This window comes from Stegostoma tigrinum, chromosome 16, assembly GCF_030684315.1.
Source record: "Stegostoma tigrinum isolate sSteTig4 chromosome 16, sSteTig4.hap1, whole genome shotgun sequence".
Taxonomy (NCBI): Eukaryota; Metazoa; Chordata; class Chondrichthyes; order Orectolobiformes; family Stegostomatidae; genus Stegostoma; species Stegostoma tigrinum.
In genome coordinates, this window is record NC_081369.1 from 29710228 (window position 1) to 29727747 (window position 17520).

Genomic DNA, 17520 nt, shown 5'->3' on the forward strand with positions numbered 1-17520 from the left:
AAAGAAGGTATGGTTAGGAAGTTTGCAGATGACAATGAAGAGAATTACTGCAGTACAGTGGGATCTTGATCAGACAGGCCAGTGGGCTGAGGAATGGGTAGATAGAGTTTAATTTAGATAAATGTGAGGTGCTGCATTTGGTAAGGTAAATCAGGGCAAGGCTTGTACAATTAATGGTTGGGCCCTAGGTACTGTCGCTGAACAAATGGGCCAGGTGCATAATTCCTTGAAAGTGGAGTCGCAGGTAGACAGGGTGGAGATGATATATGTTGGATATGCTTGCTTCATTGATCAATGCATTTGGGTATAGGAGTTAGGAGTTCATCTTGTGGCTGTACAGGACACTGTTAGGCTACTTCTGGAAATGCCGCATTCAACTTTGGTCTCCCTGTTATCGGAGAGATGTTAACTTTTGAAACGGTTCAAAAAAGACTAACGAGAATGTTACCAGGATTGGGGTGTTTCAGCAATAGAGAGGCTGAATAGACTGGGTGTTTTCCCCTCACGCATCTGAGGCTGAGGGTAACCTTATGGATATTTATAAAATCATGAAGGGCATGGATAGGATTAATACCCTGGACCTTTTTCCCCACGGTAGGGGAATCCAAAACTAGAGGGCATAGATTTAAGATGAGGGGAAAAAGATTTAAAAGGGACCTGAGAGGTGACCTTTTCACACAGAGGGTGGTACATGTATGAACAAGCTGCCAGAGCAACTGGTGGAGGCAGGTATAATCACCACATTTAAAAGACCACTGGATGGTACATGAATAATAAGGGTTTAGAGGAATCATAAGCCAAATACTGGCAAATCAGAATAGGATACACGGTTGGCACAGACAAGTTGGACCAAAGGGTCTGTTTCCATGCTATATATCTCTGATACATGACTGAATTGTTTTGAGGAAGTAACAAGGAGAACTGATCAGGGCAGTGCAATTCTCATTGTCAAAAAAGTCTTATTAAAACCCGCAAAGGCTACTAAGTCCTACACGGCAGACTAGTTAAAAATCAAAAACATTAACAAAGAAATTAACAATTTCTTTGTTAATGTAGGGATCATGAAGTCTTTAGATGACACAAGTAGCTGCACAGTTGATAGTAAGGATGACCGATTAGGTGGGCAGAAAAGTGGCAAAATTGAATTCAAACCATGAAGTGGTGCATTTGGGGAAGCTGAACAAGTCAAAGGAGTACACAATTAATGGGGAAAGTACAGAGAGGTGTGAAAGGAAGTGAGGGGTTTCAGAGTGAATGTCCATAGGTCGCTCAACATAGTTGGTTAGGTCGATTAAAGGTGGTTAAGAGCAGAAAGGTTACTTTGGAACTGTTTAAATCACTATTTACACTGCAATTCATCTGTGGAGTGCAGTTCAAGTCATCTCATTATAAAAATGATGTAACTACACTCGAAAGGGTGCAAAGGAGATTTAGGAAGCTGTTAGTTTATAGTCAGGACTAGAAGTGCAGGTGTGGGGAAAGATTAAATAGACAGGCATTTATCGACTCTCGCATCTTCCTCAAGCCTTGGAATATAAAGCTAAAAACATTTGGACACTAAAAGCAGATCATCCCCATCCATCAGCTTCTGAAAGTCAGTTAAATCTACAGGGTCAGTTTTATGCATCATGAGGAGAAATAATAACAGTCTAAAACAAATAGATGGAAAATTGTAATGAATTCAAACAGCAGGCATTGGGCTCTAACTTTTAATTCCTTGCACCATCCCCAGTTGACAGCATGGATACAGACCTCTGAGAAGAGAGTTCATAGCACAGTCAAATTCTTAGTAAGACTCCTCTTTAAAATTAAGTTCCAGCTATCCAAGGATCACAGAAAATCTTTGAAATTCTGCTGTGCCCTAGTAGTTTCTACAAAGCAGTGTCATTCCATAAACAAATCTCTCAAAGTATAACTTTACTTAAATGTTAAGGAATTTGGTTTATAAAATGATTTTTTTTCAAGTTTTCAATTCTGGGTTCAAACAAGTAATACTTTAGGGTGTGTTTACCTGGCACTTGGATGAGTTCCATCCTATCGAGTAAGGCTGGAGGAATGGTAGCAGTAGTGTTGGCTGTAGCTATAAAAAGCACTTGGGACAGGTCAAAGGAGACATTTAAGTAGTGGTCAGTGAAACTATGATTCTGTTCAGGATCCAACACCTGAAGATAAATTAACCATAAGTTCAGATAAAATGTAGCTAATATTTTGTATAGCATTCAAAGAACAGTGTGTATTAACTGAAACATAACAACAATATCCTAATGGTACTAGAAAACTAATGTTGATTCATTTTTAAAATGCTAACAATTACTAGACTTCATGCTAGAACAACTAGCAGGGGAAAGACTTTTCAACAGACACCCTACAATTGATCTATAAATCAGTAAATTGTTTGCAATTGAAGCCAAAAGAAAGGTGGTGGACACTTCTACTATTAACACTTCCTCATGAGGAAAATGTATACCCAGCGTGCTGGGTTTGTTTTCAAATAGAAGTAGTCAGAACAACACAAAAAGATTAAAGCTAAACAGGAATATTAGAACATTACCTATAAATTACATCCCAGGTAGTTTGCTGGGTTCTATACGGCTACTAGGGTACAGATAAGGAATTTGTACACATTACCGTATTTCTTTTTTGGTGAGTACTATGGTCAACAAAATACAAATGTCTTAATAGTATCCGAGATAATGGGAACTGCAGATGCTGGAGAATTCCAAGATAATAAAATGTGAGGCTGGATGAACACAGCAGGCCAAGCAGCATCTCAGGAGCACAAAAGCTGACGTTTCGGGCCTAGACCCTTCATCAGAGAGGGGGATGGGGAGAGGGAACTGGAATAAATAGGGAGAGAGGGGGAGGCGGACCGAAGATGGAGAGTAAAGAAGATAGGTGGAGAGAGTATAGGTGGGGAGGTAGGGAGGGGATAGGTCAGTCCAGGGAAGACGGACAGGTCAAGGAGGTGGGATGAGGTTAGTAGGTAGGTGGGGGTGCGGCTTGGGGTGGGAGGAAGGGATGGGTGAGAGGAAGAAACGGTAATGCTACACTTGTCCCCACACCTCCTCCCTCACCCCTATCCCAGGCCCCAAGATGACATTCCACATTAAGCAGAGGTTCACCTGCACATCTGCCAATGTGGTATACTGCATCCACTGTCCCCGGTGCGGCTTCCTCTACATTGGGGAAACCAAGCGGAGGCTTGGGGACCGCTTTGCAGAACACCTCCGCTCAGTTCACAACAAACAACTGCACCTCCCAGTCGCAAACCATTTCCACTCCCCCTCCCATTCTCTAGATGACATGTCCATCATGGGCCTCCTGCACTGCCACAATGATGCCACCCGAAGGTTGCAGGAACAGCAACTCATATTCCGCCTGGGAACCCTGCAGCCATATGGTATCAATGTGGACTTCACCAGTTTCAAAATCTCCCCTTCCCCTACTGCATCCCTAAACCAGCCCAGTTCGTCCCCTCCCCCCACTGCACCACACAACCAGCCCAGCTCTTCCCCCCCACCCACTGCATCCCAAAACCAGTCCAACCTGTCTCTGCCTCCCTAACCGGTTCTTCCTCTCACCCATCCCTTCCTCCCACCCCAAGCCGCACCCCCATCTACCTACTAACCTCATCCCACCTACTTGACCTTTCCGTCGTCCCTGGACTGACCTATCCCCTCCCTACCTCCACGCCTATACTCTCTCCACCTATCTTCTTTACTCTCCATCTTCGGTCCGGCTCCCCCTCTCTCCCTATTTATTCCAGTTCCCTCTCCCCATCCCCCTCTCTGATGAAGGGTCTAGGCCCAAAACATCAGCTTTTGTGCTCCTGAGATGCTGCTTGGTCTGCTGTGTTCATCCAGCCTCACATTTTATTATCTACAAATGTCTTAATAGTTGAGATACAAGGTGCAATACAAAACTGAACGCATTCTGATGTAAACCCTCAGACTAATTATAAAACTTGAAGTAAAAAACCACTCAAATAAGGCTCACTAATGTTATAGAAATTTGACACAAGTTAAAAGAAAAACTCGGCAATGGTGAAAAGAATGCTAAGAATTTAGAACATTTCACATTATAAGTTCGACCAATAGCTTCCAGTTGGCTATACATGATACTATGACATTTTTATGAGATACATTACAGATCTATAAACAGCAAACTGGTGGTAGAAAAAGACTAGGCATAAAAAGAGACTAAAACACAAGATCTTTTATTTTGAAACTTGAGTGGAATTGAGTGTTTGCACCCAAGCCGAGGGAGGAAAACAATAAAATGAGTAAATATTCCTTTGCTAGAGATTTACTTCTTATTACCCTTAGGATTTTTCAATGCAGACTACCAGGTCAAGCTTGCCCAATTCAGCCATTAAGCAATTTAAATTTTGGAATATTTGTACCTCCAAGAGAGCTGCTGCAGGATCCCCCTGGAGACTTTTTCCTAATTTATCTACTTCATCCAGGAGGAACACCGGATTATTCATGCCAACAGTTCTTAAACCATTGATGATTCTGCCAGGCATGCTGCCCACATATGTTCGTCTGAAAGACATCATATTCAAATCTTTAGAAAATAGTGTAAAGACTCTGTTTTCTTTTAATGAGGGAGTGTTAAGCTCAATAATGAAAAGGCACTAGCTAAACTGAAAAGAGAAGAAAAATGAAAGTTTATGCGCTATCCTCATACTTCCATTCACCCAATTTGGGGCTGTGCATTAGTATACTCAGCTGTGGTACATTACTAACTAGAAAATGCATGGGATGGGTCAGATTATTTCTGAACGTAGAAAACAATACCCTCCCAGAACAATGCAAATATACTGAGACTATCCGGGTAAATTTATTAAGGTTTTATCAATAGGACATAGAACAGTACAGCACAGTACAGGCCCTTCGGCCCACGATGTTGTGCCGAACTTTTACCCTAAATGTAAGGTCTATCTAACCTCCATCTCTACCTTATACTATCATCCACATGCCACTTAAATGCCCCTAATGAGGCTGACTCCACTACCCTCTCTGGCAACGCATTCCACGCCCCAGCCACTCTGAGTAAAGAACTTACCTCTGACATCTCCCCTGTGTCTACCTCCACTCAATTTAAAACTATGCCCCCTCATAATAACTACCTCCACCCTAGGAAAAAAGTCTCTGGCTGTCTACTCTATCTATATCTCTGATCATTTTGTACACCTCTACCAAGTCACCTCTCACCCTTCGTCGTTCTGAAGAGAAAAGCCCTAGCTCTCTCAATCTTTCCTTGTAAGACCTTCCCTCTGTTCCAGGCAACATCCTGGTAAATCTCCTCTGCATCTTTCCCAATGCTTCCGCATCTTTCATGTAATGAGGTGACCAGAACTGGACAGAATACTCCAGATGTGGCAGAACTAGGGTTTTGTACAGCTGGAGCAAAACTTTGTGGCTCTCGAACTCAATCCTTCTGTTAATGAAAGCCAACACACCATAAACCTTTTTAACAACTCTAACCATCTGGGTGTCAGCTTTCAGGGAACTGTGGACATGAACCCCAAGATCCCTCTGCTCCTCCACACTACCAAGAATCTTTTCATTAACCCTGTATTCTGCTTTCAAATTTGCCCCTCCAAAATGAATCACCTCACACTTTAAGACTAAACTCTATCTGCCACTTCTCGGTTCATCCTATCAATGTCCCTTTGTAAACTATAACAGCCCTCTGCACTATTCACAACTCGACCCACCTTCGTATCATCCGCAAACTTATTAATCCACCCTTCCACTCCTATATCCAAATCATTTACAAAAATCACAAATAGAAAAAGGACCCAGAACAGATCCTTCTGGTACACAACTCGTAACTGAGCACCATGTAGAATACTGTCTGTCCACTACCACCCTTTGTCTTCTAGGGGTCAGCCAATTCTGAATCCAATCTGCCACATTTTCCCCTATCCCATGCTTCCTTACTTTCTGCATAAGCCTACCATGGGAAACCTTATCAAACGCCTTACTTAAATCCATGTATACCACATCTACCGTTCCACCTTCATCCACGTGTTTGGCTATCTCTTCAAAGAATTCAATAAGGTTTGTGTGGCATGATCTACCCCTCACAAATCCGTGCTATCATGAATCAAACTGGGCCTATCGAAGTGATCATAAATCCTATCTCTCAGAGCCCTTTCCAATAATTTACCCACCACTGAAATAAGACTAACGGGCCTGTAATTCCCTTTTTTGAAGAAGGGAATGACATTTGCCACTCTCCAATCTTCTGGCATTATACCAGCGGACAGTGAGGATCATTGCCAATGCCTTGCGATTTCTTCCCTCACTTCCCAAAGAATCCTTGGATAAATCCCATCAGGTGCGGGGGAGATACTATCTTCAAGTTCCTCAAAATTCGTAGTAGATTTTCCTCACTAACATCCACCTCCTCTAGCCTACCAGCCTGTTTCACACTGTCCTCCCCTACAACCAGGTCCCTCTCAGTTATGAAAATCGAAGAAAAGTATTCATTAAGGACCTCTCCTATCTCTTTAGGTTCCGTGCACAATCCTTTACAATCCTTGATCGGCCCTACCCTTTCTCTGGGCATTCTCTTATTCCTCACCTACGTATGAAAAGCCTTGGGGTTTTCCTTGATCCTATCTGCCAAGGTTTCTCATGCCCCTTTATTGCTCTCCTGAGCCCTTTCTTCAGCTCCTTCCTGGTTAACCTGTATCCCTCTCAAGCCTTTTCCGATCCCTGTTTCCTAAACCTTATATAAGCATCCTTCTTCCTCTTAACTAGTCATTCAACTTCTCTTGAGAACCAAGGCTCCCTCACTCGACCGCCATCTTCCCTGCCTGCAACATTCCCAACATTCATTTGTGGCTTAGTATCAAATTTTGCTCGATAACCATCTTGTGAAATATCCTAGTACATTTTACTATGTTAAAAGGGCATTATTAAAATGTCTGCTGTTGAAAATAAAAACTACTGGTTCACATAATTATATAATTAAACTCAGGAATACCACTAGAATTTCCTAATAATCTGAATAATTGATGATCATAATTCAAAGGTCTGGTTAGGAAGTTATACATCGCGCAATATAAAGTAGGGTTCTCTCTAACTATTAAGAGCAACACCAAAATGAGAAAAACCAAAAGTGTGGGCTTCATGATTACATTTAACTTAACAGCTACCAATTTGTTAAATTCACTGAGATTCTGCAGGATCAGCGTATGTATACTGGACCAGGAAATTATATTAAGGCACAAATTACAGTTCATTTTGGAGCAGTGTGAACTCATCCATTGTAGATCGAAAAAAGGAAAATCATACTATATTCTTAAATGGTAAGACTTCGAAATCTGGAGAAACAAGATGGTTTATGGAGTTATGAAAATATACATTTCACTAAACACAAGTTTACAGATATGAAGGGCAAATAAAAAGGAAAATGGAAGCTTGGTTTTTATCTGAAAAAGGCAAGAATAGAAATGGTGAGGGTGTGAGGCTTCAAATGCACAGAGATTTCAACAGATCCTATTGAGAACACTGTGTAGTGTCTGTAATGAGATCAGCCATGTGGACCTCTCAGAATATGAGTTCCCTGACTGGACCAGATTAACAACCCCATTATAGGAAAGTGATGGCCTAGTGGTATTTTACTGGACTATTAATCCAGAGACCCAGACAGTGTTCAGGGGAACAGGTTTGAATCCCACCATAGCAGATGGTAGGATTTGAATTCAATAAAATATCTGGAATTAAGAATCTAATGATGACTATGAATCCATTGTTGATTGTTGGAAAAACCCGTATGGTTCACTAATGTCCTTTAGGGATGGAAACTGCCATCCTTTCCTGGTCTGGCCTACATGTGACTCCAGATCCAATATGTGGTTGACTCTCAACTGCCCTCTGGGCAATTAGGGATGGGCAATAAATGATATCTGGCCAGTGATGCCTTCATCCCATGAATGAATTAAGAAAACAAAAATAAGAGCGCCCTGGCTGACAGGAGTGTCAGAGTTTCTGTTCACTGAGCGCTAGCTCTCGGGGAGCTGGATCAGCATCAAGGACTCTCCACGTGAAATTACAGGGTGACTTGTTGACAGAATACCAGCCTCTTTTGGAGTTATTTCACACTGTATTCATTTTTGAAATGTAAAAGTAGCCTTAAACATACACAGTAAAGATTCACAAGAGTGCCAAGTCTCTAAATAAAATTTTCTGAGGATGGCTGGTATAATTTTGATTTGTACATTCTCTGAATTCACTTGGCGATGGGGTGATCTAATTGGCATCTTTAAAAATAGTATAGTTATTCAACAGATAAGGATTTCTTCTGGTTGAAAAATCCAGGGCAAAGGGGCATAAATCTTAAAATTACAGCAAAGCCATTTAGAAACTAAATCAGAAAGGACTTTCACACAAAGCATAACAGACATCTGGAACTCTTCAGAAATGTTCTAGATACAAGGTCAGTTGAAATTTCCAAAACCGGAATTGATAGATACTAGTTAGGCAAGGGCTATCTAACTAAATGACAGAACAAGCTCATGGGGCTGAATGCCCTCACCTGGTTACTCTGTTTCAATTATATATCTAGGATTCTGTCAATGTAAGTCAAAGCAATGTTTACTTCTTTAAGGTGTGAAAGAATTCTGGAGTCGATTTTACCATATTTTCTTGAAAAATCTTTTTGACTGTTTCTTTTCCAGCCACGAAACACAACTAGCAAGATTCAAAGCAAGTTGTTGGAATTTTGGAAGTCTGTCATTCTAAGCAAAGGCCTTATGTTTTATTGTCGTAAAACGAAAATATTTTAAATAGTAAAAGGGATCCAAATATAACAACTGACAAATTTACAAAAAAGAAACAGCAATGTTAACGTGCTAATGTCATTGAATATGAATATTTCATCGGAATTTCACCAAAGGGGTTTAAGATGTACAAGTCCAAATTTCTAAGTATTACTTCAAACAAGACAGACATTCAAATATCTATAGTATAAATACCTGTGGCCACGAATGTCAGACTGATCACACACTCCACCCAGTGCTATCCTGTAAAACTCTCTGCCAAGAGTCTTGGCGATTGATCTGCCCACACTGGTCTTGCCCACACCAGGAGGTCCCACAAAGCAGAGGATAGGTCCTTTCAGGTTGTTTTTAAGTTGTCTGACTGCAAGATACTCTAACACCCTTTGTTTGAGCTTTTGCATTGCATAATGGTCACTGTCAAGTAAAAGTCTTGCAGCACGAAGATCCAAGCGATCTGTAAACCAATTATAAATCACATCGTCAATAGATATGTGATAATGCTACAGTCTTTAAAAAACCCAACATCATTGATGCTGTACAATTAAACAATTCTGTACATTCCTCGGGGTTATGCCATAGGATGTGCTCCTTTTAATATTTACCAATTATTATTTTGCATCTACAGACTTATAAATAAAGTTACTTGGTTCTCAAGTAATATAAACTGCAATATTCATCATTCTTAAGTAAATTTAATGAAGGGGTCTACATTTAATGTTAAATGTTAACTTTGGTAAACAGACTATAAACAACGGCAACAACTGTGTATAAGGCAGGAATACTGAAAAAAAACAATAGATCCGGATCAAACGGACCAAAGAAAGTGACTACACTGAAACATCAGAAGCATTACATAAGCTATTACATTTCACACAAATATATCTATAATGTTCAATGCATTTTTCATGATCTAGAAAATACATTATAAACTACTTTACTCTAAAGCCAATAAATTACATGTAGTAAACAAAGCAATGAGAATTATTGACAAATTGTCACCCATAAATACTGTAACACAAAGCAACAATTAACAGCAACTTTACACTTCATTACACAAATAATTTAATGCCATGTCCCACATTACCCATCAACAATTAAACAATTATAGCCACTTAATTAGTTACATTCCAGCAAATATGAATGCAATTGCACCAATCTAGTACAAATTATAAATATGTCAAAAGATTTTTCAGAAGACTCCAACTACGAGAATCAACACATTTCTTCCATGTATTTATAGCAAATCCCCAAGGTGATTTAAAGGAACAACTTGAATCATGATGATTTTTATGACAGGCTTTATGCAAGTTTAATCCTTTCAATTTAGAATACCTTGAAACATGTTTAATTGAGAAGCAAGCATCTGTTATCATAAAAGTTTAACCAGTGGCACAAAGGCAAAGGATATAAGAATGTGCAAATAGCCAAGATGTTGAAAAGCATGGGAGAAGTCTGAACCAGAAAAAGACAAAATACTGAAGGTTGGTTGAGAATATAAAATGTCAAAAGCCATAGTTTGTTAAAAAACATACCAATGCAGAAAATACTAACAATTTTTTTCTGTGCACAGAACTGCCTACCAGACCTGTGCTCTGATGATATAACTGAAGTGCCAACCTGCATTCAAATGGTTACAAATAGGGAGGACAGATTGAGAAAGTGAGCAAGAGGTCTTTCAGGTAATTGGGCCCATATTATCTTGGCATCACAACTATTCAAGAAAAGTATACTCATGTCTGGGTGACGTATGAAACTTATATATAATTAAGAACAAGTGATTAAATAATAAAATTGAAGCAGAAAGGAAGGAGAAATAACAAGCCTGAATTAGTTCTCAATCTATCAGGCAAAATATGGCCCTAAGGAGTTGCTTTCCATACTTATGAGTTTTTGGAAATTGAATATCTATACTATTGATATATGTGTGGCATGGTGACTGAGTGGTTAACACTGCTGCCTCACAGTGTCAAGAACCCAGGTTCAATTCCAGCCTCAGGTGACTGCCCTGCCGTGGAGTTTGCATGTCTCCCCAAGTATGTGAAAATTTCCTCTGGGTGCTCTGCTTTCCTCCCACAGTCCAAAAGTGTGCAAGTTAGGTGGATAGGTCATGTTAAATATCCCCACAGTGTTCAGGGATGTGCAGGTAAGGTGGGTTGTCCATGGGAAATACAGAGTTATTGGGATAGGGTAGAACAAGAAGTCTGGGTGGGATGCTCTTCAGAGGGTTGGTGTGGACCTGATGGGTTAAGTGGCCTGTTTCCACAGGGTTTCTAACATTCTATATGAAGTACAGATGACAGCAATCTTAATTAGTAATTTAATTACTTACAGGAGGTGGAAGTGATCTCAAAAATGGACAGAAAGGGAATAAAAAAGTCCTGTTCTTCCTAGAAAATGCCATTCTTTACTTCTTACAGGGAATACTATTTTGGATTTTCCCGTTATAATGATGCCACAGACGTAGTGTGTTAGGATTCAGGCCCAAGAGCTGCCCAGCAATGAACCCAGTTTTAATATTGCCATGAACTCCTGGCACTAACAACCCATCTGAGTTGAAGTTTGACATTTAGGAAGGGGAAGTAGCAGCTGCTGTTGGATTTAAACATCTGCAGAAGCTTAGAAGCCCAGGCATGATCACTTTTGTGAATGCCATAGCAATCTGCTGCTGTGTATAGAGCCCCATATTTTCACACACTAAATTTTCTTTTGGGTAAAGTAAGGCAGAGAGGAGGTGTTCTTCAGGAACAAGCAAAGAATCCAAAAGAAAGTGCTCAGATGCTGACAAAAAGGACTAGAGCTGTCAATTTCATTCCACAACTCAAGACCACATAATATCTAAAGTGAAGTAAGTCAAGCACACTTTCCTAGGTTCATAAATCACCAGGAACAGACATCGACCCTAATTCCAAGTCAACAACCGAACTGGATGTGAAGGGATGTAATCTGCTGGAGGCTGTTAATTAACAAGTTCGCTCCAGAAGCCCCATCCAATTTAAGGACAACTGATAAACCTGGAAACTGACTGGCAACAGCTCTGTAGGACTGATGAAAGCAGCTGATGAAAGAAGAAATGGAGGGCACTTTAAAGAAGAGTCACATTCTGATGAATTATAAAATCATACAAAAAAATGGAAGTTGTCAAACCACCATTGTGGTTAGTGCAGAAGTAAAGAAGGCCTACCTGGTCATGCAACTTGGAAAGTGCCTCCAGACAACAGCAAGATTTTAGCTGTAGTCGGGCGGTGAATGCACCACTGAAAATTCAGTGGCAACAGCAATTCGCCTACAAGTGGACACTCAATCAGCAATCCACTTCTGCAAGGAAGGTAGCTGGTGGCAGTCAAGCCCCAGCCCTGGCAAGGTTGCTGAAAGGCAGAATCATATCGAGGGGCTGCTTAATGCTCCATACCAATTTCCGTGCATTTTGAAAAGTTAGGTCCTGAATTTCACAGGACAAAGAACACTTCAAATTTACAGCTCTCTTCCCATTAATTTTAGAAGTAGTTCAATAGTTCACTATTATTGCTCTGAAGGAACTACTTGCTTCCACCTGCAAGTCTTCCTTCACTAATGCACAGGAAAAGCCTCCTACTACATGATTGCTTGCTTCCTGCATCACCATTATGGTTTGACAGCTGATAAGCACCTGGTCGTGGAAACTGAACGATACTGACATTTTGCATTCTTCCTCAAAATAAAGAAAAGGCTTTACTAAAGACATTAGCCAAAGGCGATACACATTTCTCCAACCCAATACGGGGAGGGCAGAGCACATTTGTAGGATAACTTAGTCTTGACATTTTGCTCCTTTTCATTCAAGATTTTATTTTATCCTGCATTTGAGATGAGTAAAATAGATTAGAAAATCTTCGTGTAACTTTATACACCGAAACACGTGAATTTTTGCCTCAAGAAACATAGTCTAGACTGTCTTAGGATGCAGCACAGCATAATAACAGGAAGAAGATTTACAAAGCCTCTCTGCTTCCAAACAAGCTGCCATACTGTCACATGGACTATCATTTACCCTGTCACCAGCACAGAAGCATCCTTTCTATTCCAAAAGGAGGTTAAACATGCAGTGAACAATAGACAATGCAAAAGAAATCATAGGGGGTGAGAGTGAGATGAGAGAGAAAATGCTTTTGACCAAAGAAGAAACATTGTCCTCCCTCATCCCATACCAATGGCTTATATTTTCAAAGGAATACTTGCAGAGCTTCAAGCAGATGGGCAAAACCAAGGAATGGACAACCTCTAGGTTTGTTCCTCTTCAAGGACCTCCTCTAGCATGTCTCTTCTTCAAATAAAAGACATGCTATATGCACTACAACTCCCAATTCCTTGTGGTCTAACCAAACCATACTGCAGAGCTCTGAGCCAAAGTGATTGAAAATGGAAAAATAGAAAATACATTATCACAGCCGGATGGAATTATTGCTAGAATTGGACAGACGATAAAGTGAAAAGAAAATATTAAGGGATCTCTATCCCTGCATATGCCAAGCCTCTTATCATCAAAACAACACAAAATCTCTCAACACAAAATCCTTTCCTCAGATAGACTTGCTCAGTAATTTAAAGTTTGACTTTGCATGAAGTTATAAATAAATAGCCAGTTTGATTTGAAGGCTAAGACAACTACAAATTAGAATATATAACCTAGATGGACAAATTCTGTACTATTGTAAGGAGTGTTGTACAGAGGGTGGTGCCATGTTTTGGATGAAAGCTTTGATGCTGTTTTCCAGTACAGGTATGTGTTTCAGAAATCTAATGAAAACCAGAAAATCCGCCTGGTTTCATAGTCAATATTATATTGTACTCGAACAACACTACCAAGAACAAAAAATGTCAGGTCATTTGTTCATTTGCTATTTTTGGGGCTGAACAATTAGCCAAGTGGTGCCTTTGGAACTCCACAGTTGGGGCCAAATGGGGACCAAAATCTTGCCCTGTGTAGAGTACAATGACCTGGCAATGACATTCCTCAAAAGGGAGCTTGCTATCCATTTGGACAGCAGGCTGCATCTCAAAGCTGGAGGGCAAATATAAAGCCCTCTAACACTGAAAAACATCACAGAACTCCTTTTTCAGAAAAGAGACACCTTGAGATGCGAGGATTGGGATTTAAAGCAATCTTTAACATTAAGCAAATAATTTCTAGGCTGTGTCTGCTGACATTAGCACTCTCCATTGTGTAGGGGCGGCACGGTGGCTCAGTGGTTAGCACTGCAGCTTCACAGTGCCAGGGACCCAGGTTCGATTCCAGCCTTGGGTAACTGTCTATGTGGAGTTTGCACATTCTCCCCGTGTCTGCATGGGTTTCCTCCGGGTGCTCCGCTTTCCTCCCAAGTCCAAAGATGTGCAGGCGAGGTGGATCGGCCATGCTAAATTGCCCGTAGTGTTCAAGGGTGTGTGGGTTATAGGGGGATGGGTCTGGGTGGGATGATCCAAGGGGTGGTGTGGACTTGTTGGGCTGAAGGGCCTGTTTCCACACTGTAGGGAATCTAATCTAATCTAATCATGACATCATCATCATATTTTTACACAACAGCATACTGGGTCTGGAATTGTGTGCACGTGTGTTCCTGGGCTAGTGTGCATACAGAATTTCCCCACAGTTGCTGACTTCAGTAGACACTGCCATGTTCATTACGAAATATACTGATCCCTTTTAACAAAGCATATCACTTGAGCTCCATGATCATTTGTTAATGCACTTTTCTTTTGCTTCTGGATTACTCAGATTTGCTTCTGACCTGTTGTGCTTTTATTCCAGGGCAGTTCCACCATTAGTTCCAGATAATTCCTGGTCAAAGCAAACTCTGGCATTGACTGAGGCATTTTCTTTAACCTGTAAATGGCAAACGTCATTGAAAATAAAATGTAAATAACTTGGATGTGAAGTTTTAAGGTCACTTTTGTGACTGCAGAATTGATTCAAACCGACAAAAAACAGCCAGAAAACATTTTCAACTAACAAAGGTAATGGGAACTGCAGATGCTGGAGAATCCGAGGTAACAAGGTGTAGAGCTGGATGAACACAGCAGGCCAAGCAGCATCTTAGGAACACAAAAGCTGACGTTTCGGGCCTAGACCCTTCATCAGAAAAGGGCGATGGGGAGGGGATTCTGAAATAAATAGGGGGAGAAGCGGAGGTGGACCAAAGATGGATAGAGGAGAAGATAGGTGGGGAGGAGATTGGTCAGTCTGGAGAGGACGGACAGGTCAAGGGGGCAGGATGAGGTCAGTACGTAGGAAATGGAGGTGTGGCTTGAGGTGGGAGGAGGGGATAGGTGAGAGGAAGAACAGGTTAAGCAGGCGGGGACCATCTGGGCTGTTTTTGGGAATGTAGTAGGGGGAGGGGAGATTTTGAAGCTGGTGAAATCCACGTTGATACCATTGGGCTGCAGGGTTCCCACGCGGAATATGAGTTGCTGTTTCTGCAACCTACGGGTGGCATCATTATGGCACTGCAGGAGGCCCAGGATGGACATGTCATCTAAGGAATGGTGGGGGGGGGGGGGGGGGGGGGCGCAGTTGAAATGGTTCGCAGCTGGGAGGGGCAGTTGTTTTTTGCAAACCAAGTGTAGGTGTTCAGCAAAGCGATCCCCAAGACTCTGCTTGGGTTCCCCAACGTAGAGGGAGCTACACCAGGTACAGCGGATGCAGTATACCATGCAGGTGAACATCTGCTTGATGTGGAAAGTCATCTTGGGGCCTGGGATGGGGGTGAGAGAGGTGGTGTGGGGGCAGGTGTAGCACTTACTGCGGTTGTACGGAAAAGTGCCGGGTGTGGTGGGGTTAGAGAGGAGTGTGGAGCAGATAAGGGAGTCGCAGAAAGGGTGGTCTCTCCGGAAGGCAGGCAAGGGTGGGGTTGGAAAAATGTCTCCAGTCGTGGGGTCAGATTGTAAATGGCAGAAATGTCGGAGGATGATGTGTTGTATCCGGAAGTTGGTGGGGTGGTATGCGAGGACTAGAGGGATTCTCTTTTGGCGGTTATTGCTGGGACGGGGTGTGAGGGATGAGGTGCGGGAAATGTGGGAGACACAGTAGAGGGGATTCTCGACCACTGTGGTGGGGGGGGATGTTGCGATCCTCGAGGAACGAGGATCGCTGGGATGTACGAGAGTGGAATGCGTCATCCTGGGAGCAGATGCGGCGGAGGTGAAGAAATTGGGAATAGGGGATGGAATTTTTGCAGGAAGGTGGGTGGGAGGAGGTGCACTCTAAGTAGTTGTGGGAGTCGGTGGGCTTGAAATGGACATCGGTTTGTAGGTGGTAGCCTGAGATGGAGACAGAGGGGTCCAGGAAGGTGAGGCATGTGTTGGAGATGGTCCAGGTGAACTTAAGATTGGGGTGGAAGGTGTTGGTGAAGTGGATGAACTGTTCGAGCTCCTCTTGGGAGCATGAGGCAGCGCCAATACAGTCATCAATGTAATGGAGGAAGAGATGGGGTTTAGGGCCAGTGTAGGTGCGAAAGAGGGACTGTACCACATAACCTACAAAGAGGCAGGCATAGCTTGGGCCCATGCGAGTACCCACGGCCACCCCTTTGTCTGTAGGAAGTGGGAGGAATCGAAAGAGAAATTGTTGAGGGTGAGGATGAGTTCGGCTAGGCAGATGAGGGTGTCAGTGGAGGGGGACCGGTCGGGTCTGCGGGACAGGAAGAAGCGGAGGGCCTTTAGGCCATCTGCATGGGGAATGCAGTCGTATAGGGACTGGACATCCATGGTGAAAATGAAGTGTTGGGGGCTGGGGAATTGGAAGTTCTGGAGGAAGTGGAGGGTTTGGGTGGTGTCACGGATGTAGGTAGGGAGTTTCTGGACCAAGGGGAAAAAAAATGGAGTCCAGATAGGTGGCGATGAGTTCAGTGGAGCAGGAGCAGGCGGAGACAATAGGTCGACCAGGGAAGGCCAGTTTGTGGATTTTGGGAAGGAGATAGAAGCGGGCTGTGCGGCGTTGGGGAACAATGAGGTTGGAGGTCACCTGAGGTGATGAGGTCATGGATGGTTTGGTGCTCAGGGATGGGGTCATGATCAAGGGGGCGGCAGGTGGTGGTGTTGGAAAGTTGGCATCTCGCCTCAGCAATGTAAGGGTCAGTGCGCCATACTACAATTGCGCCTCCTTTGTCTGCGGATTTGATGGTGAGGTGGATTGGAGCGGAGGGAGCAGAGGCCTGCACATTCTGCAGGGGAGAGGTTGGAGTGGGTTAGAGGGGTGGAGAGGTTGAGGTGATTGATGTCTTCACTGCGAAGCCTCTTCCAGGATGCCTAACCTGAAGAAGTTACCCTCCTCCCTCCAGACCCACCTCAGGGGATCTCTCTCCCACTGCAGCACTCTTGTCGTCTCTTCTTGAAACTGCTCGACCATGTCCTGAAGCAAACCAGGTACCACAGCCACATCACCTTCCTCAGCACCTGCCTATGGAACCAAATCATCCCCAATGGACTACAGTCCACATTCAAGCCTTCTCAATTTGGTCCCAACCGTGACCGTATCTACATCCAGAACACTGAGACTCTTCAAAAGTGTTTCTCCCTGCGAGTCCTGAAACACACACTCGCAACCATGCGCCGGCATCTCCAGGCAGTGCAATTCCGCCTGCCCCAGCTCAGAGCCTCCCTCTCCCAGACCTGCGAAGGACCTCTCCTGTTTTTTATCCTCCGCAGGATCCACTGACTAAACACACAGTTCTACCCAGCTTTACTGGACACCA

At 42.7% G+C, this 17520-nt stretch overlaps 1 protein-coding gene across 1 annotated transcript in view; it reads right to left on the reverse strand.

Annotated features, from left to right (window-relative positions):
• Nucleotides 1–17520, reverse strand: part of lonp2 (lon peptidase 2, peroxisomal) — an 81701-nt gene that overhangs the window by 47595 nt on the left and 16586 nt on the right. The window contains exons 6-9 of the mRNA XM_048546281.2: nt 14560–14654; nt 8993–9251; nt 4403–4544; nt 2012–2162 (exon numbers count right to left, since the gene is read on the reverse strand). Coding sequence (XP_048402238.2) covers nt 2012–2162; nt 4403–4544; nt 8993–9251; nt 14560–14654 — 647 coding nt within the window. The remainder of the gene's footprint in view (nt 1–2011; nt 2163–4402; nt 4545–8992; nt 9252–14559; nt 14655–17520) is intronic.